The sequence below is a fragment of the Bos taurus genome, chromosome 19 (genome assembly GCF_002263795.3).
Source record: "Bos taurus isolate L1 Dominette 01449 registration number 42190680 breed Hereford chromosome 19, ARS-UCD2.0, whole genome shotgun sequence".
In the NCBI taxonomy this organism is placed as follows: Eukaryota; Metazoa; Chordata; class Mammalia; order Artiodactyla; family Bovidae; genus Bos; species Bos taurus.
Window position 1 is genome coordinate 12,930,448 of NC_037346.1, and position 23,340 is coordinate 12,953,787.

The 23,340-nt window shown below is 53.5% G+C and overlaps 2 protein-coding genes across 2 annotated transcripts; both read left to right on the forward strand.

Moving 5' to 3' along the window:
* Positions 1 to 58: 58 nt before the first annotated feature.
* DHRS11 (dehydrogenase/reductase 11) lies at positions 59 to 9,957 on the forward strand. Its single transcript, NM_001035088.2, is given in 7 exon segments — positions 59 to 269; positions 2,986 to 3,195; positions 7,261 to 7,355; positions 8,117 to 8,246; positions 8,862 to 8,954; positions 9,147 to 9,212; positions 9,340 to 9,957. Coding segments are annotated over 7 exon segments (768 nt in total). The 5' UTR covers positions 59 to 137; the 3' UTR covers positions 9,382 to 9,957.
* An 892-nt stretch (positions 9,958 to 10,849) lies between these two features.
* On the forward strand, positions 10,850 to 19,725 carry MRM1 (mitochondrial rRNA methyltransferase 1). Its single transcript, NM_001101126.2, is given in 5 exon segments — positions 10,850 to 11,439; positions 11,641 to 11,734; positions 18,554 to 18,686; positions 18,786 to 18,905; positions 19,397 to 19,725. Coding segments are annotated over 5 exon segments (1,083 nt in total). The 5' UTR covers positions 10,850 to 10,876; the 3' UTR covers positions 19,570 to 19,725.
* The last annotated feature ends 3,615 nt before the right edge of the window (positions 19,726 to 23,340 follow it).

The window sequence follows — 23,340 nt, forward strand, 5'->3', positions numbered from 1 at the left end:
GCAGGTCGACTGCGGGCGCCGCGGGGGTGACAAGAGAGCGGCCGGGCCCCTACGACCTAGGGCGGAGCTCGGCGATCCAAGGGCTCTGCTCCCAGAGCGAGGTGGCCGGGCGGCTCGGGACCGTGGCCAGAGCCGGCATGGAGCGGTGGCGTGACCGGCTGGCACTGGTGACGGGAGCCTCGGGAGGTATCGGCGCGGCCGTGGCCCGGGCCCTGGTCCAGCAGGGTCTGAAGGTGGTGGGTTGTGCCCGCACCGTGGGCAACATCGAGGTAAGGCCCTGCGGGGGAGCGAGTGGCTCCGGGTGGCGTCGTTTCCGCCGGGCTTGGGTCCAGGTGGGGGATGGGGAGCGGTCGGAGCCAAGGTGTCACGCTGCCCTCTTACCCGCCACCCCAGGGCCACTTGCAGCGGGCTCAGGGGCAAGAGAGGTGGATGCCTAGTTGGTGGAGGAGGCTTTTGGATCCCTCAGGGCAGGACTCTCTCTTTGCTTTTTAAAGTCTTGTCCGTTAGGGAGCTTTTTTCCTGACAGCCTCTGCTCTAGTATACCAAGTCTATGACTCCCTGGCATCTTTTCTCCTGCTTCCCTACCTGCCTGCTCAGGTTGGCTGAGAAAAGGAGAAGCCAGGGAGAAGGGAAGAAAGCTTTCTGGCCTCAGTGGCGAAGCTGGCTACTGGGTTGCTTCCTCTGGTTCCCAGACCTAGTCCACAAAGCCAAACAAAGCGAGTAGGAGCTAGAGGACTTGATCCTGCTCATTTTTCACCCAGGACTGAGAATGGGGTTGGAGTGGGAGTGGAGCTTTTCTGAAGAGGCTCAGCTCCACCTTCTCCTGAAGGTGAGGGTTAACCTTCTCGATGGACATAAGGGACAAATGGGATGTATATATAAAGTAGACCTTTTTTCCAGTTTCACTGTCACAGGTGGGACTGAGGAGGTAAACCAGGGCATTGAACCTGTGTGCTCTGGGGGACAAAGCAATGTGGAACTGAACCCCCTGGTTCTTCTCTTAATGTGGGTTGGGAGCCCCAAGGGTTGTGAGCAATGAGAGCTCAGAGAAGAAGGAAATGAAGTTGGCTGTGTTGGAGCAGGGAGGAAGAAGGATGAGCAGTTTCCATCATAGGAGCTTGGGATTTACCCCAGCCAGGACCCCCCTCAGGGTTTGGGCTGGTGCTGAGCTTGACCTCCACCCTTGCTCAAAGTCCCTGGGGCAGGGAGAGGGCGAGGAGGCCTTGGGTGGGGCTGAGCTGGAAGGTGTGCAGGAGGGAGGCCTGTCCCCTCCCCTGTTGCCGACCAAAGGTTCGCTTTATAGCCTCCTAGATGGTTCCAAGGTCACCTGGCTATACTCTTGCCCCACACTGCCCCTCCCTTTCCCCTGTTCTGAGGTGCTCAGGGCCCGCCTCCACTCCGGAGCCTAGAGGATCAGACCAGGGATTAAGCCACTTGATTCTCTGATTCTAAAGCCACTCTTGCCTTCTGTTCCTACTTCCACCCCAACTGCAAACCATCCAGAAGGGTCCCTGAACCCTGAGGAGAGCCCCCGATTGATCACTCACCCCCCAGGAGGCCTCCTTTAATGAGGGGGGATGGCTCAGCTGTGAGGGGACTGACATGATTTCAGGTCCTTTTTGAGGATAGATGCGGACAGGTAGGGCAATGAGAAAACAGCAACAGAGAGACATGTATTATCAGTCCCTCCATTGTGGCTTTGCTGCAGGGCTTTGAGTCTGGAGGAGGAATGGAGAGTTTCGTGCCAGGAGAGGGCAGAATTCCAGGCTGCTTTGCCCACCATCTGCTTTTCTTGATTGGTTGATGGATTCATTCATTGACACTCAAACAAAATTTGAGTTCCAACCTCCTACAGTGAGAAGCCCTGTTTCCCGAGGGGGTTGTTGAGCAGGTGAAATGTTGAGTAGGTGAAATTGGGTGAAGGGGGACTTCTGAGACCCAGAAGACTGTACTGCTTAAACTCATGGAAAGTTAAAGCAGAAAAGAATTTCCTAGGTCACCTGACTGAGCCCTTTATTCCTGACTTGGTTTGGGGGTAGGATGGTGTTCCAGGGCAGGAGACCAAGCTGGCCCTCCTCTAGGGCTCCCTGCCCTGGCACCCCTGGCCCACCGACACATGTCCATAGTCACCTTGAGGAGGCTCTGGTGCCCGGTCACTGGCCTCCAAAGCAACCACACAGCTGGTTTTCTTCCTGCTTCTGAATGGCTGCTTACCTCAGCCATCTCCCAGTGGCCTTTCTGTCTTAGGGATCTTTAGTGTCTCGAGGGCCCTGGCAGTGCCCAGGGGGGTGCCCAGTGTCACCTACTACCTGGCTTGGCTCACAGTCTCCAGAGAAACTGGGGTGGAGGGTGGTGCCCCGTGGGTCAGAGAGAAAGACTCTCCTGACTTCCTGACGATTTCTATAAGCAGGGCGAGGGGAGACCAGCTGTTGAGCTCAACTGAAAAGTGAAAAGTCTGTGTGAGGGTTCTGAGCCAGCTGGCTGCAGCTTGTGGAGGAACAGTGATCGTTTAGATATAAGCCCTTCTGAGAGGGGTTGGTAGAGTGATGGGAGAGAAGTGAATTGAGGTCCTGGTGACCCTGGGCGCTGGTGGAAGAAGCATGGGGTGGAGTATGGCTATGAGCGGAGGTGTGTTCCTGTTGGGAAAGAGTCAGAAAAGAGACATCTCTCCATTCCCGGGATCCCCAGGCCCCTTCTCTGACCTCCCCACCTCACCCCAGAGCCCCAGAAACTTCTCCCTTCTTGAACGGAAGACTCGAGTTTATTTGGGAGGTTCCTCCACTGATGATCTCAGCCTCCCCCACCCTTACTCAGGGACTGCTCTCACCCCTGGACTTTGACCTGAGAGGTCAGGCTGTGAGGATGGCCACCAGAGGCGAGAGCTCTGAGCGGTGACAGCGGCGGGAGGTGGAGTCTGAGGGCGCGGGGTGGGTTGTGTGTGGAGTGAGCAGCTCATCCCAGTTAGACCCCTGTTGGGTTTCATAGGAGCTGGCTGCCGAATGTAAGAGTGCAGGCTACCCCGGGACTTTGATCCCCTACAGATGTGACCTGTCGAACGAGGAGGACATCCTCTCCATGTTCTCAGCGGTCCGCTCTCAGCACAGCGGTGTGGACATCTGCATCAACAATGCTGGCCTGGCCCGGCCGGACACCCTGCTCTCAGGCAGCACCAGCGGCTGGAAGGAAATGTTCAATGTAAGGCCTGGGGGCAGGGTCTGTGGGGGGGGAGAAGCGGGTCACAGCAGCTGGGAGGAAAGCAGGAAGATAGACCTCTATGGCCAGGAGGAAAGCAGGAAGATAGACATACATCTACAGCCAGGAGGAAAGCAGGAAGATAGACATCTATAGCCAGGAGGAAAGCAGAAAGATAGACATCTAGGGAGAGGAGGCTTCAGGTTTCTGCCTGGGGCACTTTGAGTCTCACCTGCTTCTCCTCCCCAGAGGGAGAGGGAGTGGAGGAAAGGCCAAATCTTTCCCATTCTTCTTTCCTCTGAGCCCCTGGGGGCAGTGCTTAAAAGCTGGTTTCTTTCTGTTGGAAGAGAGATTGGTAGGAAAGAAAACTGCCCTCAATCGGATGTCCCCAAGTGGCAGCTTTGTGCTTGGGGACACGGTCTGATGGGAAGAACAGGAACCCAGAGGCTGAAGATGATGGTCTCATTCAGCCCCTCCAGTAACCATGTGGCTTCAGGCAGGTCATCACCCTCTCTGAACTTCAGTCTTGTCACATGGTAATTGGGATGAACTGCACCCAGACCATCAATGTCTGGGATCACAAATTCCAGTGTCTCCTGAGGCCAGGTAGGAACCCAAAGAGTGGGGCGGGTTGCACGGGGAAGCACTTGGCCATGGAGGGCCCCGCCCCTCCCATCCTCTGCCGTCTGGGCAAGCACAGGCCTCCCCACCCCACCCCCGCTGCCCCGTGTGTGGCCAGATCTGTGACTTCGCTGAGAGCAGCGGGGGCATCAATTTCCATGGAGACCCCCACCCACCCCATTCACCAAAACCTCAGCTCCAGGAATGCAAGGACTTTTGTCTATTTTATTTTTAGAATGTTTTAAAACCACGTGTAGACCAAGCACAGCCTTCAGGGCGTGGATTTTCAACCTCTAGACTGTAATATGGGGCAGTACCTTCAGGTACTCAGAAACTAATTCTGAGAAGTGGAAAGCAGTGTGTAAATGGAATGTTTCTATCCCCCGCCCCCCACCAGACTTTTCATATGTGCTCACAATAACACCTGACAGGTGCTTGGGCCCCGAAATGAGCAACGAACGTTGAAATGTTGAACGGGGATATGCAGCCCTGCCCTTGCCCTCAGAGAACCTTCTGAGAGATCCAAGTTGTGGACGTCACCTGCAGTCAGGTCGTCTCTAAAACTAGACCTCAGCTTGCCTGACTGTAAAGCGAGGCATGTATATGAAATCCCTAAGCCCCGTTCAGCTGGAACATTATGTCATTCTCTTCAGTTCAGTTCAGTCGCTCAGTCGTGTCCAACTCTTTGCGACCCCATGAATCGTAGCACGCCAGGCCTCCCTGTCCATCACCAACTCCCAGAGTTCACTCAGACTCACATCTGTCGAGTCAGTGATGCCATCCAGCCATCTCATCCTCTGTCGTCCCCTTCTCCTCCTGCCCCCAATCCCTCCCAGCATCAGAGTCTTTTCCAATGAGTCAACTCTTCACATGAGGTGGCCAAAGTACTGGAGTTTCAGCTTCAGCATCATTCCTTCCAAAGAAATCCCAGGGCTGATCTCCTTCAGAATGGACTGGTTGGATCTCCTTGCAGTCCAAGGGACTCTCAAGAGTCTTCTCCAACACCACAGTTCAAAAGCATCAATTCTTCAGTGCTCAGCCTTCTTCAGAGTCCAACTCTCACATCCATACATGACCACAGGAAAAACCATAGCCTTGACTAGACGAACCTTTGTTGGCAAAGTAATGTCTCTGCTTTTGAATATGCTGTCTAGGTTGGTCATAACTTTCCTTCCAAGGAGTAAGCGTCTTTTAATTTCATGGCTGCAGTCACCATCTGCAGTGATTTTGGAGTCCAAAATAATAAAGTCTGACACTGTCTCCACTGTTTCCCCATCTATTTCCCATGAAGTGATGGGACCGGATGCCATGGTCTTCGTTTTCTGAATGTTGAGCTTTAAGCCAACATTTTTACTCTCCATTTGTACTTTCATCAAGAGACTTTTTAGTTCTTCACTTTCTGCCATAAGGGTGGTGTCATCTGCATATCTGAGGTTATTGATATTTCTCCTGGCAATCTTGATTCCAGCTTGTGTTTCTTCCAGTCCAGCGTTTCTCATGATGTACTCTGCATATAAGTTAAATAGGCAGGGTGACAATATACAGCCTTGACGAACTCCTTTTCCTATTTGGAACCAGTCTGTTATTCCATGTCCAGTTCTAACTGTTGCTTCCTGACCTGCATACAGATTTCTCAAGAGGCAGGTCAGGTGGTCTGATATTCCCATCTCTTTCAGAATTTTCCACAGTTTATTGTGATCCACACAGTCAAAGACTTTGGCATAGCCAATAAAGCAGAAATAGATGTTTTTCTGGAACTCTCTTGCTTTTTCCATGATCCAGCGAATGTTGGCAATTTGGTCTCTGGTTCCTCTGCCTTTTCTAAAACCAGCTTGAACATCAGGAAGTTCACGGTTCATGTATTGCTGAAGCCTGGCTTGGAGAATTTGAGCATTACTTTACTAGCATGTGAGATGAGTGCAATTGTGCGGTAGTTTGAGCATTCTTAGGCATTGCCTTTCTTTGGGATTGGCATGAAAACTGACCTTTTCCAGTCCTATGGGCACTGCTGAGTTTTCCAAATTTGCTGGCATATTGAGTGCAGCACTTTCACAGCATCATCTTTCAGGATTTGAAATAGCTCAACTGGAATTCCATCACCTCCACTAGCTTTGTTCGTAGTGATGCTTTCTAAGGCCCACTTGACTTCACATTCCAGGATGTCTGGCTCTAGGTCAGTGATCACACCATCATGATTATCTGGGTCGTGAAGATCTTTTTTGTACAGTTCTTCTGTGTATTCTTGCCATCTCTTCTTAATATCTTCTGCTTCTGTTAGGTCCATACCATTTCTGTCCTTTATCGAGCCCATCTTTCATTCTCTTAGGATTGTCTTATGAGGCATTTCCCAAGAGAACCACGTCAGTGATCACAGAGGGAACCCTCGACCTCCAGATCTAGAAGATTCGCTCCCCTGGCCCGAGGGGATCTGTTTCTCCTAGTTTCTCCTCCTCCATCCCTCCATCCCCAAAAGCTGAGTTCTCTGCCCCACAAACCCACATTGTTAAGAGGACCAAAAGCAGGGCTGGAAACCGCCTGTGTCCTGCCGTGAACGCCGGGCCAGGTTTATAGCGGGAGTGTTCTGTCCTGATGCCTGGCGCTGACACCTGATAAAGATAAACGTCTGACCTCCCAGCTGGTCTCCCCTCTTCCCCAGAGGAGAGAGTGAAGGCCCGTTGAAAGTTTTATCTCTGCTTGCCCTCCTGGCTGAGCCTAAGTGGTGGGGCTGGGCGGGCGCTTTTAGCAGAGACCCTTCCGTTGGGCCTCTGTTCCCTGCAGGTTGGGGTCTGGGGGTCACCTCTGCCAGAGGAGCAGAAGTGGGCAGGGTGCAGGAAGCTTCATGCCCTTGGGAGGCCCCTTGCCACAGTGACACGTGACTGTACCCCCTGTGCCCAGTCCTGTAAACAGGATGGAGGTTGGAGGACGGCGTGGAAGGACGGAGGGCCAGCCTTCTCCCGTCCACTCTAGTCTCAAGGGAGGGGCCGGAAAGGCAGAGAGCAGCGGGGTGAAAGGCTGAGCTTGGTCCGGAGGAGAGAGATTTTCAAAGGAAGGATTTTAGGCTGTTTCGGAGAGAGGAAAGCCCGTGACTCTGTCCCAGAGAAGAGTAGGGCATTTGGGGAAGAAAAGGGGGTGATTTCCCTAAGGCAGAGGAGACAGCCAAGATGGGGAGCGCTCCTGGGTGGATTCTGGGGAGGGGTGGTGTCTGTTTCTGAATACAGGGGAACTTGAGGGCATCACCCAGCGAGGGGAGCCGCCTCTGCTGTCCGCTGGGGCTGGTGGCTGGACGGGGAGCAGCACGTAAGGCCCGCGGCCCTGGCATGTCCTTGGTCTCGGGTAGGACCCAGCCCTGTTTGGGATGCCCCCCACCCTGGGGTGCTCTGGGGCTCCATCACCTGCTCAGACGGGCCCAAAGATGCAGACACGCATTGCCCCCCACCCCGCCTGCAGGTGAACGTGCTGGCCCTCAGCATCTGCACGCGGGAAGCCTGCCAGTCCATGAGGGAGCGGAAGGTGGATGACGGGCACATCATCAACATCAACAGGTGCGGCGGCCGGGGCTGGTCAGGGTGCCCCCGCCCCCCAGCGGGGCGATCTGCTGCGGCTCCTTTGACCTCTTTGGACCTCAGAATTCCCCAGTGGTAGAGCAGGGATCTCACACCCAGTTAACACCCAGAGGGCACGACTAGGGGGCGGGGAAGAACATTGTTGTGGTTGTTTAGTTGCTTAGTCCCGTCTGACCCTTTGTGACCCCATGGACTGTAGCCTGCCAGGCTCCTCAGTCTGTGGGATTCTCCAGGCAAGAAAACTGGAGTGAGCTGCCATGCCCTCCTCCAGCAGGGGAAGAACAGTACGTGGCAAACACCAGCCCCTCGTTGGCTGGAAGGGGTAGCTCGGCCCCTTGGCGGCTGAGGCCTGGGGGCCCTCCCGGGACTGGGGTTCTGCATTCCTCAGGCCGCAGCAGGAACCTCACCCTGTGGCACAGAGACTGCAGTCTCTGTCATGGGGGCGCCTGCGGAGACACGGCCTCCGTGCCCTAGACTCTAAGGAGAACCCTTTCAGTGAACCACACAGGTGAAAGGGAGAGAGCTTTGATTTTGACAGCCTGCGTGGACTGAAGAGGGAATCCTGGGGTCCACGGAGGGAGGCCTTGGAGGAGGAGGGGGCCTGGAGGAGCTGTCGATGTGGACAAGCCGGATGAGTGGCGGGAGGACAGTCCCTGATGTTCAGGAGGCACCTGGGGGGGAGCTGGTCAGGCAGGCAGCCGGGCATCACTCTCTCCTTCCCCTTCCCTTCCTGCGCCCAGCATGTGTGGCCACCGAGTGCCACCCCCGGCTGAGACCCATTTCTACAGTGCTACCAAGTACGCTGTCACCGCGCTGACGGAGGGGCTGAGGCAAGAGCTCCGGGAGGCCCGGAGCCACATCCGAGCCACGGTGAGGGGCGACCTGACCCCGGCCCCTCCCCACCGCACACACTCGCGGCCCCAGAGCCCGGCGTCCGTCCTGGGCACAGGCCTCCCGGGCTCTGCTGCTGCCTGCGGGGCCCCGCTCAGTCCTTGAGTCCCTGCGCGTCTCTGCCTTTAAGGCGGGAGAGGGGCTGACTTGAACCTAGAGAAGGGGGCGAGGGCGGAGGGGTGAGGCTGAGGGAGCACAAGGGACCTTGGGAGGCCACGGCTGGAAAGCAGGACTGGGGCTCTCCCCGGGAAGGCTGCCTGAGCTTGGGTGGCTTGCTCAGCCTCTCCATGCCTCAGTCTTCCCAGCTGTAAAATGGAGATGAAAACACTTAGGGTATGAGGGTATGAGGCTTCCCTTAGGAAGCCACTTTGTAAAGCTGACCTGGCTTTTGGTAATGGCCCAGTAGCTGGTAGGAATCATTCTGATAACCCCCCCGTGGCAGCTTTGGAGGGCGGAGGTGGCCGCTGGACCTTGGGTGGCCGTCCCTGTGAGGCTGGGGCCCTGTGGCCTCCGTCCTTTCCCTCCCAGCCCCCTGCCCCAGGCTGGCCTCTGGCCGGGGCTCAGCTCCTGAGCAGGCTCTCTCTTTTGGCCCAGTGCATTTCTCCAGGAGTGGTGGAGACACAGTTCGCCTTCAAACTCCACGACAAGGACCCCGAGAAGGCAGCCGCCACCTATGAACACATGAAGGTGGGGCCCAGTGAAGCCACCCACTCCCTAAATGAAAGCAGAGGGTGCCCTGGCCTTCAGACCTCGCCCTTCTAGCCAGCCTGTCGCCTCTCCTGGGTTGGGGGAACACGGATGCTGGAGAGGACCTCCCTGGTTGGGGGGAGGACCTTAGATCATTCTGTCCTCACCTCTCCTTTCCCCTGGTGCTCCCAGTGTCTCAAACCTGAGGATGTGGCCGAGGCCGTGATCTATGTTCTCAGCACGCCCCCTCATGTCCAGGTGAGTCTGGCCTTGGCTGGCTGTCCCCTGGAGGAGCCTAGCCAGCCCAGAGGTGGAGAGTGGGAAGGCCTTAAGAGGGTGGGGAGAGCGTCCTGGCTTCCTCAAGCCTTGTTTGTGCCTTCTGCAGATCGGAGACATCCAGATGAGGCCCACAGAGCAGGTGACCTAGCGCCCTGTGGGGAGCTCCTCCTTCCCGCATCCCCCTTACAGCTGGGCACCTGCCCCTGGACTGGGGGTGTTGATTTCTGAACCCCTGGATTTCACTTCCTTTCCCCACCCCCACCAGGGGCTAGAAAACTTGAGGTTTTTATATGTCAAATTGTTGCCACCATGAATGGGTGAGGGGAGAGGAGGTGGTGCCCCCTGATTGTTTTACCTGCTCCTGCTTTCTTAGTCCTCTTCTTGGGCTCCCTGGCCTTTGTCTGCTGCCCTTGCCTTCTTCCCTTTGGCCTGGGGAAGGGACTGTGGCCAAAAGTGGGGCTTTCCCCTATCTTCCTGAACCCTCACCCACACTGTCCCTGAAGGATGAGGCCGCGGAGGGAAGCCCTCACCTTCCATCTGAATGCTTACTGGGGCTCCAGGCTTCCTTCTGCCCTCCCCCACCGCCCCTTCTTTGCCCCATCTCAATTCTCCAGCCCCACTGCGGCTTCTCCATCCCTCGTGGGGTCCTCCCTCCACTCTGACTATGCCAGCAGCAGACCAGGGCCTGCCTCCCAAGTGGGTTTCACTGTGATCATTAAAAAAAGAAAAATTGCATTAAAAAATCTTGGCTGCAGAAGTGTCTTTCAGTTCTTCCCCCTTCTTGTGATGAGGAATGGTTGTCTCAGAGTTCCTTGCAGGAGAGCGGGAAGGTGGGTGGATTGGGGGCATCCTTCCTGGAGTGTGAATTACCTTTCAGTTGGGTCTGGAAAATGGGTAGGAATTTCCGGCCAGAAAAAGAGGACAGCGGGGCGCGCCAGGCAGGGAGGCCCCAAAGAGCACGCAGGGCTGGAATAGCACAGAACTTAGTGCAGGAGTGACAGTGAGACTGAAAAGGCAGCTCCTGCCTGGATCCCAGGGTGGGGGTGGGGATGGGGGTCATGAGCAAGGAGTCTGGCCCTTAACCTGTGGGGCCAAGGGCATCAGCTGGCTTGTCAGTATGCCAGAGCTGTCACTCAGAGAATCAGGGCCGTGGGATCGGAAGTCGTCCGTGGGGTTTCTGCTGACGGGTGCTAAGGTCTGACAGGCAGTGGAGGTGTCGCGGAGGGGCTGGATGCAGAAGCAGCTCCGGAAGAAAACCGCCAGCACCCGGTGGCGGAGGGCCGTCACCAAGCCCGGCCAGGTTGGACAGGAAACGCAACACATCTCCTTAAAGTGTCCTTTGCTGGCGCCGGGGTGAAAGGTCCTTCAGCCTCCCGGGACCTTGGAGGGTGCACGACGCCACCCGGCCCGACGTCGGGTCAGCTCAGCGGCGAGCACCCGCTCGCTCCGGCGCCTCGACGGTGGATGGTGGTCGCTCCGCCGGCCCTGCAGGGGGCACTGTGGGAACGGCTTAGCCTCCGCGCATGCGCCTTGCGGCAACCCGGGCGGGGGCGGGGCGTCCGGACGCGGAAGCGGAGCTGCTCCCGTGAGGGACGGCGCCGGCGGGAGTAGCCGCCTTTGCGGACGCAGCCGGGTTATCGACCATGGCGCTGCCCCCGGCCGTCGGGACCGCGACCTGGCCCTGCTGCAGCCTCCCCCTCACGCGTCCTTTCTCCCAAGCGACGCGGCGCTGGGGGCGGCCCGGCGGGGAGGAGCTCGGCCGCCTGCCCCTGGATGACCTGGCGTCGATGCCGCGGTCGGCCGGGGGCCCGGAGCTCCTGTTTGGCCTGTCCCCGTGCCTCCTGGCGCTGCGGGCCGCCCGCCGCCGCGTCGCCCGGCTCCTGCTCCAGGCCTGCAGGTCTGGGCTGCAGGGGCAGCGGGCCGAGCTGCTGCGCGCGGCCGAGGAGCGGGCCATCCCAGTGCTGCGGCCCCGGCGGCGGGAGCTGGATGTCCTGTGCCGTCACCAGGTTCACCAGGGCGTCTGCATGGAAGTGAGCCCCCTGCGGCCCCGGCCCTGGGCCGAGGCCGAGGTGGCCCGGCCAGGAGACGACCCCCAGCAGCTGTGGCTCGTCCTCGAGGGGCTACAGGATCCCCGGAATCTTGGGGCTGTGCTGCGCTCCGCTCACTTCCTCGGAGTGGATAAGGTCATCACCAGCCGGAGAAACAGGCATGGACGCCCCTTATTTTCCGTGCGTCCCCATCTGGAGGCACAGCCGAGTTCCTAAGCACCTTGACCCTTGGGTGGTCCCTCAACCAGGCCTCCCCGACTCCAGAATTCTTACCCCCTAACCCTTGGGGTATGGGGGAGGGCACAGCACCGGGCCTGAGGTTACCCGGCTTCATATGGTGGCATGGGGAAACCTTGCAGCTGCCCGCTCACTCCAGTAGTCAGCAAGGCCAGCGCCGGGGCTATGGAGGTGATGGACGTGTTCTCCACTGATGACCTGGCCGGTTTTTTACAGGTAATGGCGCGGGGGAAGCGGGGGTGTGTTAGTAAAGGAGAAGAAATGAACTAAGCTCAGTCTCCAAGAGCCTCCTGGCCAGCAGCTGAGGGAGGAAGGGGTTGGGGGCGGTGGTATCGCTTCCTTGTTTGTTTAGTCACTAAGTCGTGTCCACTCTTTTCGACCTCACGGACTGCAGCACGCCAGGCTTCCCTGTCCAAAATATTGTGGCCATTGGAGCTTCAGCATTATTAGCCCTTCCAGTGAATATTTAGGGTTGATTTCCTTTGGGATGGACTGGTTTGCTCTCCTTGCAGTCCAAGGGACTATCAAGAGTCTTCTCCAGTTCCACAATTTGAAGGCATTAATTCTTCGGAGCTCAGCCTTTATGGTCCAACTCTCGCATCCATACATGACTACTGGAAAAACTGTAGCTTTGGCTATATGGACCTTTGTCAACAAAGTGATGTCTCTGCTTTTTAATACGCTGTCTAGGTTGGTCATAGCTTTTCTTCCAAGGAGCAAGCATCTTTTAATTTCATAGTTAAAGTCACCATTTGCAGTGATTTTGGAGCCTCCAAAATAAAACCGGTCGCTGTTTCCACTTTTTCCCCTTCTGTTTGTCATGAAGTAATGAGACAGGTGCCATGATCTTTTGTTTTTTGAATGTTGAGTTTTAAGCCAGGCTTTTCACTCTTTCACCCTCCTCAAGAAGCGCTTTAGTTCCTCTTAGTTTCTGCCATTAGAGTGGTATCATCTGCATATCTGAGGTTGGTGATATTTCTCCTGGCAGTCTTGATTCCAGCTTGTGATTCATCCAGCCGTCTAAATCGCTTTGAGGAGAGAAGGATCTGGAGTTTTACAAAGCATACATGGAGCAGAATCTGACGTTAGGGACTTCCACTGCAGTCCTTTCAGAGGTGTACTTTTTGCTCCTCCTGCAGGTTTACTCAGTGCTCCACTGCCTAGGGGCTTCCTGATAGCTCAGTTGGTGAAGAATACGCCTGCAATGCAGGAGACCCTGGTTTGATTCCTAGGTCTGGAAGATCCACTGGAGAAGGGATAGGCTACCCATTCCAGTATTCTGGCCTGGAGAATTCCATGGACTGTATAGTCCATGGAGACGCAAAGAGTCGACATGACTGAGTGACTTTCAGTTCACTGCCTAGTAAGTAAAGTGTTAGTTGCTCAGTCATGTCCAACTCTTTGGGGCCCCATGGACTGTAGCCTGCCAGGCCCCTCTGTCCATGGGATTCTTCAGGCAAGAATAATGGCATGGGTAGCCATTCCCTTCTCCAGGGGATCTTCTCAACCCAGGGGATCGAACCCAGGTCTCCTGCATTGCAGGCAGGTTCTTTACCATCTGAGCTACCAGGGAAGCCCATCTAGTAAGTAGGTCTTGAGTAAATGTTCACTCGTGAGAAACCAGTGGTTCCTGCTTCCTCCTGTAGGGAAGCACTTTGAAAGGCTCTTTGAACAAGGACTAGTCTATCCCTTCCCCCTGGTCCCTCCCACAAAAGAAGAAACAAACAAAACAAACCCCCCAAACCACTACCACCAGCAGCAGCATCACCACCACCAAAAAAACCCACTTTGATGTCTAGGAAGGGACAGTTCAGTTCAGTCGCTCAGTCCTGTCCAACTCTTTGCGACCCCATGAATTGCAGCACGCCAGGCCTCCCGGTCCATCACCAACTCCAGGAGTTCACCCAAACTCATGTCCATTGATTGGGTGATGGCATCCAGCCATCTCATCCTCTGTCAGTTCAGTTCAGTTCAGTTCAGTCGCTCAGTTGTGTCCGACTCTGCGACCCCATGAATCGCAGCACGCCAGGCCTCCCTGTCCATCACCAACTCCCGGACTTCACTCAGACTCACGTCCATCGAGTCAGTGATGCCATCCAGCCATCTCATCCTCTGACGTCCCCTTCTCCTCCTGCCCCCAATCCCTCCCAGCAACAGAGTCTTTTCCAATGAGTCAACTCTTCGCATGAGGTGGCCAAAGTATTGGAGTTTCAGCTTCAGCATCAGTCCTTCCAATAAACATTCAGGACTGATATCCTTTAGGATGGACTGGTTGGATCTCCTTGCAGTCCAAGGGACTGTCAAGAGTCTTCTCCAACACCACAGTTCAAAAGCATCAATTCTTCGGCGCTCAGCCTTCTTCACAGTCCAACTCTCACATCCATGCATGACCACTGGAAAAACCGTAGCCTTGACTAGACAGACCCTTGTTGGCAAAGTAATGTCTCTGCTTTTCAGTATGCTATCTAGGTTGGTCATAACTTTTCTTCCAAGGAGTAAGCGTCTTTTAATTTCATGGCTGCAGTCACCACCTGCAGTGATTTTGGAGCCCAAAAAGATAAAGTCTGACACTGTTTCCACTGTTTCCCCATCTATTTCCCATGAAGTGATGGGACCGGATGCCATGATCTTCATTTTCTGAATGTTGAGCTTTAAGCCAGCATTTTCACTCTCCACTTTCATCTTCATCAAGAGGCTTTTTAGTTCCTCTTTACTTTCTGCCATAAGGGTGGTGTCATCTGCATATCTGAGGTTATTGATATTTCTCCCGGCAATCTTGATTCCAGCTTGTGTTTCTTCCAGTCCAGCGTTTCTCATGATGTACTCTGCATATAAGTTAAATAAGCAGGGTGACAATATACAGCCATGACGTACTCCTTTTCCTATTTGGAACCAGTCTGTTGTTCCATGTCCAGGTCTAACTGTAGCTTCCTGACCTGCATACAGATTTCTCAAGAGGCAGGTCAAGTGGTCTGGTATTCCCATCTCTCAGAATTTTCCACAGTTTATTGTGATCCACACAGTCAAAGACTTTGGCATAGTCAATAAAGCAGAAATAGATGTTTTTCTGGAACTCTTGCTTTTTCCATGGTCCAGCAGATGTTGGCAATTTGGTCTCTGGTTCCTCTGCCTTTTCTAAAACCAGCTTGAACATCAGGAAGTTCACGGTTCACATATTGCTGAAGCCTGGCTTGGAGAATTTTGAGCATTACTTTACTAACACGTGAGATGAGTGCAATTGTGCGGTAGTTTGAGCATTCTTAGGCATTGCCTTTCTTTGGGATTGGCATGAAAACTGACCTTTTCCAGTCCTGTGGCCACTGCTGAGTTTTCCAAATTTGTTGGCATATTGAGTGCAGCACTTTCACAGCATCATCTTTCAGGATTTGAAATAGCTCAACTGGAATTCCATCACCTCCACTAGCTTTGTTCGTAGTGATGCTTTCTAAGGCCCACTTGACTTCACATTCCAGGATGTCTGGCTCTAGATGAGTGATCACACCATCATGATTATCTGCATCATGAAGATCTTTTTTGTACAGTTCTTCTGTGTATTCTTGCCATCTCTTCTTAATATCTTCTGCTTCTGTTAGGTCCATACCATTTCTGTCCTTTATCGAGCCCGTCTTTGCATGAAATGTTCCCTTGGTATCTCTAATTTTCTTGAAGAGATCTCTAGTTTTTCCCATTCTGTTGTTTTCCTCTATTTCTTTGCATTGATTGCTGAGGAAGGCTTTTCTATCTCTCCTTGCTATTCTTTGGAACTCTGCATTCAGATGCTTATATCTTTCCTTTTCTCCTTTGCTTTTCGCTTCTCTTCTTTTCACAGCTATTTATAAGGCCTCCCCAGACAGCCATTTTACTTTTTTGCATTTCTTTTCCATGGGGATGGTCTTGATCCCTGTCTCCTGTACAATGTCACGAACCTCAGTCCATAGTTCATCAGGCACTCTATCTATCAGATCTAGTCCCTTAAATCTATTTCTCACTTCCACTGTATAATCATAAGGAATTTGATTTAAGTCATACCTGAATGGTCTAGTGGTTTTCCCTACTTTCTTCAATTTGAGTCTGAATTTGGTAATAAGGAGTTCATGATCTGAGCTACAGTCAGCTCCTGGTCTTGATTTTGTTGACTGTATAAAGCTTCTCCATCTTTGGCTGCAAAGAATATAATCAATCTGATTTCGGTGTTGACCATCTGGTGATGTCCAAGTGTAGAGTCTTCTCTTGTGTTGTTGGAAGAGGGTGTTTGCTATGACCAGTGCATTTTCTTGGCAGAACTCTATTAGTCTTCACCCTGCTTCATTCCATATTCCAAGGCCAAATTTGCCTGTTACTCCAGGTGTTTCTTGACTTCCTACTTTTGCATTCCAGTCCCCTATAATGAAAAGGCCATCTTCTTTGGGTGTTAGTTCTAAAAGATCTTGTAGGTCTTCATAGAACCGTTCAACTTCAGCTACTTCAGTGTTACTAGTTGGGGCATAGACTTGGATTACTGTGATATTGAATGGTTTGCCTTGGAAACGAACAGAGATCATGCTGTCGTTTTTGAGATTGCATCCAAGTACTGCATTTCGGACTCTTTTGTTGACCCTGATGGCTGCTCCATTTCTTCTGAGGGATTCCTGCCCGCAGTGGTAGATATAATGGTCATCTGAGTTAAATTCATCCATTCCAGTCCATTTTAGTTCGCTGATTCCTAGAATGTTGACATTCACTCTTGCCATCTCTTGTTTGACCACTTCCAATTTGCCTTGATTCATGGACCTGACATTCCAGGTTCCTATGCAATATTGCTCTTTACAGCATCGGACCTTGCTTCTATCACCAGTCACATCCACAGCTGGGTGGTATTTTTGCTTTGGCTCCATCCCTTCATTCTTTCTGGAGTTATTTCTCCACTGATCTCCAGTAGCGTATTGGGCACCTACTGACCTGGGGAGTTCCTCTTTCAATATCCTATCATTTTGCCTTTTCATACTGTTCATGGGGTTCTCAAGGCAAGAATACTGAAGTGGTTTGCCATTCCCTTCTCCAGTGGACCACATTCTGTCAGATCTCTCCACCATGACCCACCCGTCTTGGGTTGTCCCACGAGCATGGCTTAGTTTCATTGAGTTAGACAAGCCTGTGGTCCTAGTGTGATTAGATTGACTAGTTTTCTGGGAGTATGGTTTCAGTGTGTTTGCCCTCTGATGCCCTCTTGCAACACCTACTGTCTTACTTGGGTTTCTCTTACCTTGGGCGTGGGGTATCTCTTCACGGCTGCTCCAGCAAAGCGCAGCCACTGCTCCTTACCTTAGACGAGGGGTATCTCCTCACTGCCACCCTTCCTGACCTTCAACGTGGGATAGCTCCTCTAGGCCCTCCTGTGCCCGCGCAGCCACTGCTCCTTGGATGTGGGGTTGCTCCTCCTGGCTGCCACCCCTGACCTCGGACTTGAGTAGCTCCTCTCGGCCATTCCTGCGCCGTCGCAGCCTGGCACTCTCGGCCACTGCCCCTGACCTCGGACGTGGGGTAACTCCTCTTGGCCGCTGCCCTTCGGGCATGGGGCCCTCCCAGGTTCTGCCCCTGACCTTGGATGTGGGGTAGCTCCTCTCGGCCGCGCTTAGTGCGCCGGTCGCATCCTCTGTCAAATCTTAGCAAAACCCGTGGTCCATCAGCATTTATCTTCAGCTGTGCTTCCCTTGCTGGACACAAGGGGGCAGTATTGCCCTGTATTTAGCAGTTTCCCTGACCGTCCCCCAGGGCTCCTCTCAGTCCTTGGGTCCCTGTTCTATACTTATTTCTTGTTTGTCACATGCAATCTGATGGTTTTAAATTGCCATTTAGATACGAATGCCTCCCAAATATATATCCTTCTGGGTTTTGCTCCTGAACCTCAGATTCACATATCTAGTTGCCAACTCAACAGCTCTTTTTTCTGTCTAATGGGCGTTTCAAACAAGATTTCCAAATGTTCCTGTTCCTTTTGCAGAGTTAGCCAGCTCAGTTGATGGCAGCTCTTCCTGCCTTCAGTTGCTTAGGCCTTGGCATCCTCCTTGGGTCTTCTGCTCTCTCACCCCACATCCCACCTGTCTTACGAGGACGTGATTGTCCAGTCCTGCACGTGCAGCTGACGACAAAGGCACCGCTAGTTCAGGTTTGCCCAGAGATTAGAAAGGATTTAGAATACACAGATATTGTTAAGGCACAGCCTTTCATTTTTACCTTGGCCTTATTTCCATACTTACCTGGCAGGAAATGGCAACCCACTCCAGTACTCTTGCCTAGAAAATCCCATGGACAGAAGAGCCTGGTAGGCTACAGTCCATGGGGTCGCAAAGAGTCGGACACGGCTGAGCAACTTTCTTTCTTTCTTCTTTCTTTCTATTTCCACATTCTGACCATTGCTAACCATCTCCACTGTTACCACTGTGGTCCAAGCCACCATCATCTCTCCCTGTGTCACTGCAGAAACCTAACTGGTCTGCTTGCTTCTGCTCTCAACATAGAGTGATTCTGTAGAGACGTAAGTCAGACCGTGTCCCGGCTTCTCTGCTCAAAACCCTTCAAAGGCTTTGCCTCTCTCAGAGTGAAAGCCAAAGGCCTTCCAGTCGCCTTTGAGGTCCTACCTCCTGTGGCCTCTTTTTTCCTTTCTTGTCTCAGCAGCTCCCTTTCCACTGGCTACTTGGCTGTTCTGCTGTTCCTCACGCTTGCCTGGTAAGCGCCTGCCTCTCGGCCTTTGCCCTTATTGATCTCTGCCTAGAGTATCTCCTCCCCCAGGTGTCTGCGTGGTGCTCCCTCCCCTCACCTCCCGCAGGTCTACACTTCAGTGAGGCTTCCCTGACCTCCCTGCCACGAGGCTGGGGTTTGGGCCTGTTTTGTTCATCCCCTTATCCCCAGTGCTGAGCACAGAGCCTGTCCACTCTAGGTACTTGATAACTACTGACTGAATCCAGCGGCTTAACGAGGGGATGACTAGATGTGCAAGGCCAGGCTCCTCCTGGCTGGTGCTCCGCTGAAGAATTGATTTCACCTCTCCCCTTTCAGGCCAGAGCCCGGCAGGGCTGGCTCGTGGCTGGCACAGTGGGCTGCCCGGGGCCTGAGATCGCCCTGTCCTCCAAGATCCCCGTCACTCGCTGCTTGGATTTCCTCTGGGACCGGCCTACCCTCCTCGTGCTAGGTAGGTAGATGTCCCTGCTCTTTGCTGAGATGCAAGCTTCCTGAGTGCCTGCCTGCACAGCTGGGGCCTCTGTAACCCTCCGGCCCCCTTGCTCTGCAGGGAACGAGGGCTCTGGTCTGTCTCGGGCAGTGCAGGCCTCCTGCCAGCTTCTCCTCACCATCCTGCCCGGCCGGCAGCTGCCTCCTGGACTCGAGTCCTTAAACGTCTCCGTGGCCGCAGGTGAGTTTCCACTCCCCTTTCTTCTCTCCTTCTGATCACATGCATAGAGCTGCTTCAATTCATCCTAAATACCTTTCTCAATCTTGCTGTGTCCGAATTGCTTATATATGCCGAATGAGGAAAATATCTACATCTTTTAAAAAATTAATAATGTTTGACTGCTCTGGTTCATCATTGCTGTCCAAGGACTTTCTCTAGTTAAAGTCAGTAGAGCAGAGGTCACTGTCTAGTTGCAGGCTTCTCATTGCAGTGGCTTCTCTTGTTTGTGTGCGGGCTTAGTAGCTGTGGTGCATGGGCTTCATCGCCCTGCAGAGCATGTGGGAATCTTCCCGAACTAGGGATGGAACCCGTGTCCCCCGCATTGGCAGGCAGGTTCTTAACCACTGGACCACCAGGGAAGCCCCCTACAGCCTCTTGAGGATGGAGTGAAGAAGTGCCTGGCCCATGGTCCCTCCTCTGTTCCACCCTTGTCCTTCTATCTGTCTGTGCAGGAATCCTTCTTCACTCCATTTGCAGCCAGAGGAAGGGGTTCCCAGTGGAACGGAGGAGAGAGCAACTTCTCCATGACCCCCAGGATCCCTCGGCCTCATCTGAAGCAGCCAGAGTGGCTCAGCACCCAGGACTGTCCTCAGGATCAGAAAAGAAGAGACAAGACGGGGGCTAACCGGGACTGTCCATGGTGTCTGTGTGCTGGGGAGCGCACGCACCCACACCCTCGAATGTGCTGGAGTCTCTTTGTCTTATGAGTGGGCATCAGGCCTCTGTTTATAAACCGCTATCCTGGGGAGCCATGAGCTTTGCAGTAGAGACCACAGGAAGTTCAGTTTCCCGTTTTTTTGGACTTTCGGTTGGAGATGGCAGCCTATTGATTTCTACGCTGTGCTGGGACAGAGGGTCTCTTTCTTCCCAGGTCCCGCCTGGAAGCAAGGGGGAGTTTTGGACATCAGAAGGGGATCGGGCAGCCCCATCCAGGGTCCTCTTCCTCTTGGATGGGTGTGAGAAGGCAGAGGAAAGCCCGGGGCACTCCTGTGGGCCAGACAGGTGCAAATCCAGGCTCAAACCCTCTGAACACACGACTTCATCTTTCTAACCCCCAGGGCTGTTGTCAGGATCCAGTGAAACATCACTTGATATCCAGCAGGCACCCCTTCTCTCTGGTTCGTCCACTAGGTGGCAGCCTTGTTCTTTGGTCCACGGTCCCTTTGGCAAGCTTTCGCAGCCACCTGGGGAGATTCCTGGCTGTGGCCCACCCCAGAGACACAGGGGAAAGATTAGCAAATACCTATCAACTCACTGGCCCTCCAGTACCCACCATGGGTGAGTTAGTCGGCCTCCATGGAAAGACCTGCCGAACCAGAGTTCTGGCCTTTGATTCTGGGAGGTGGTGAGGACCTTGCAGATTTGCCATTTGTTGTACAACCCAGACAGATTCGGTACTACTCTCCCAGGCTCCCGTGAGCAGAGCAGAAGCCACTAGGATAAGTAGCTTAGGGCAGTCTTGGCTGCTGACTGGAACCACCTGGCAAGCTTTGAAAAGAAGCTGACACCCCCTCAGCCTGATGTAATTGGTCAGTGTGCAACGTGAACATCCGACTTTTTTTTTTTTTTTTTAAGGATTTTATTTGTTTTCTTTTTTGGCCGTGCTGGGTCTTCATTGCTGCTCAGGCTCTTCTCTAGTTGCGGAGAGCAGGGGCTACTCTAGCTGCAGTGCACGGGCTTCAGTAGTTGTGGCAAAGGGCTCAGTGGTTGCAGCTCCCCGGCTCTAGAGCACAGGCTCAGTAGTTGCGGTGAATGGGCTTAGTTGCCCCGCGGCATGTGGGATCTTCCCGGATCAGGGATCCAACCCTTGTCCCCTGCATTGGCAGGCGGATTCTTTACCGCTGAGCCACCAGGGATTTCCGAACATCCGAATTTTTAAAGCTCCCCCAGTTGGGTCTCAGTTGCAGCCCAGGTCGGGACCCATTAGGTTTCTACTGATGTTCTGGGCTGGGTAACTCAGGGCATTTAGCAGCGTCTCTGGCCTCTGTCTACAAGATGACAATAAGCACCCTCTCCCCCGAGTTGTGACAACCGAAAACGTCTCCAGACGCCGCCTCCAGACGCCGCCGTGTGTCCCTAGGGGGATGGAACGAGCCCTTGAGCAGCACTGCTTAGGAGCGTGGGTCTGGGGGATGGCCGCCGAGGCACAGGTCCTGATGCTCTGACTGGCCAGTTCCTCCCCCTCCTGCTCCTCAGTGGGCGGGGATAATCCTGCCTCCCTGGGTGGCGGGGAGGAGAGAGGCCAGAGAACTCAGGGCCATACACACTGCAGGCGCTTGGTAAGTAGTACTGCCCTATTCTCTGTGGGGTGGAGTCAGCTCGAATTCTAATGGTGATGCCAGTTAGAAAGACACTGAACTTCAATTTTTAAAAGGCCAAAGATGGGACTTCCCTGGCGGTCCAGTACTTAAGACTCTGTGCTCCCAAGGCAGGGGGCCTGGGTTTGATCCCTAGTCAGGGAACTAGATCCCACGTGCTGAAGCTAAATCTGGTGCAGCCAAATAAATATTTTTTTTAAAAAATAGTATAATTCCAGCTGATTTGGATAGTTGCACAGCAGAAAACAACGCAACGTTGTGAAGCAGTTTTCCTCCAATTAAGTGAAAGTGAAGTCGCTCAGTCATGTCCGACTCTTTGTGACCCCAGGAACTGCAGCCCGCCAGGCTCCTCCATTCCTGGGGTTTTCCAGGCAAGGATACTGAAGTGGGTTGCCATTTCCTGCTCCAGGGGATCTTCCTGACCCAGGGATTGAACCCCGGGTCTCTCTGCATTGCAGGCAGACTCTACCATCTGAGCCACCAGGGAGTCCCTCCAATTAAAAAGTAAATTATAAATGAATGAAAGGGACAAAGATGGCTTTAAAGTCAGAGCTTTTCCTCTCAAAAAGGAGGAAGAACCCCTCCTTCATACACTCCATAGATCTCCATCACACAGGTTTCTCCCTGAGCTCTGTCCCTGACTGCCACACAGATGTGACCTCCATCCAGCTCAGGTGTACGACCCCACCTCCCGCATCACCTCTGCTCTCTCCACAAAGAGGCTAGTGTGTTTTTGTTTTTCTTCTGTTTTCTGGCTGCACCACATGGTAAGTGAGATCTTAGTTCCCCGCCCAGGGATCAAGCCCATGCCCACTGTAGTGGAAGCGCTGAGTCTTAACCTCTGACCACCAGGGCGGTCCCCCTTGTGTGGTTTCTGGCTGTGGCCATCCTTAGCCTCGTGGGGTCAGGGAACGGGAGGGTCACTTGAATAGTCCAGGTGTGCAGAGGTACAGGCTGACTGAATCAGCATCTCTCGGGAAGAAGCCAGGCACCAGCATTTTTTTTTTTTAGAACTATCCCGCTGATGGCCAGTATACAGCCAGTTGGAGAATCACTGGCTGTCACATTACTACATATGTCCAACTGCTTCCAAGTCGTTCACACCCGTGCTTTTGAATGCATACCAGAAAGTTTGGGCCAAGCAAGCTTTTACCTGTCCCCAAGGTTCTTCAGAAAATGCTGGATCTCCAGCCCTGACTCTGGCTTCCTCCCTGGGTGGTGTCTCGGTCTCCTCATCTATACAATGGGGATAGTGCCATCTACACCTGCTCCAGCTACCCTCTCCCCAACAGGGAAGTTGTAAAGATAAAAAAGCATTGTGTAAACTGCAGGACTTTGTGCCCAGGCCTGGCATGTCATAATTCAAACCTGGGTGTGAGGGTTCAGATCAATGTGTCAACCTGAGTGGGCCACAGGGTGCCCAGATACTTGGTCAAGCATTATCCTGGGTGGTTCTGTGAGGGTATTTTTGGATGAGATTAGCACTGCTGGACTGAGTAAAGCAGATCGCACTGCCCTGTGTGGTGGGCCTTGTCTAATCCGTTGAGACCCCCAGTAGAACAGAAAGGCTGACCCTTCCCCAAGTGAGAGAATATGCCTGCCTTTTGGAACTGGAACATGGCCTCTTCCCAGATCTCAAGCCTGCTAGCCCTCAGATGGTCACTATATCATCAGCTCTCCTGGGGTTTCCAGCCCTACCCTGCAGAACTTGGGGTTTCTCAGCCTCTGTAATCACATGACCCAATTCCTTATAACATATAGTGTGTATGTGTATGTGGGTGTGCATATATGTGTGTGTGTGTGCACAAGCTTGCCTGCATGCTTGGTCATGTCTGACTCTGTGCAACCCTATGGACTGTAGCCCACCAGGCTCCTCTGTCCGTGGGATTTTTCAGGCAAGAATACTGGAGTGAGTGGTCCTTTCCTTTTCCAGGGGATCTTCCTCACCCAGGGATCAAACCTGCATCTTGTATCTCCTGCATTGGCAGATCCTTTACCACTGTACACCTGGGAAGTCAAATCGACTTAGCAGCAGCAGCATAGAGAGAGAGAGAGGTTCTGTTTCTCCTATTGGGTCT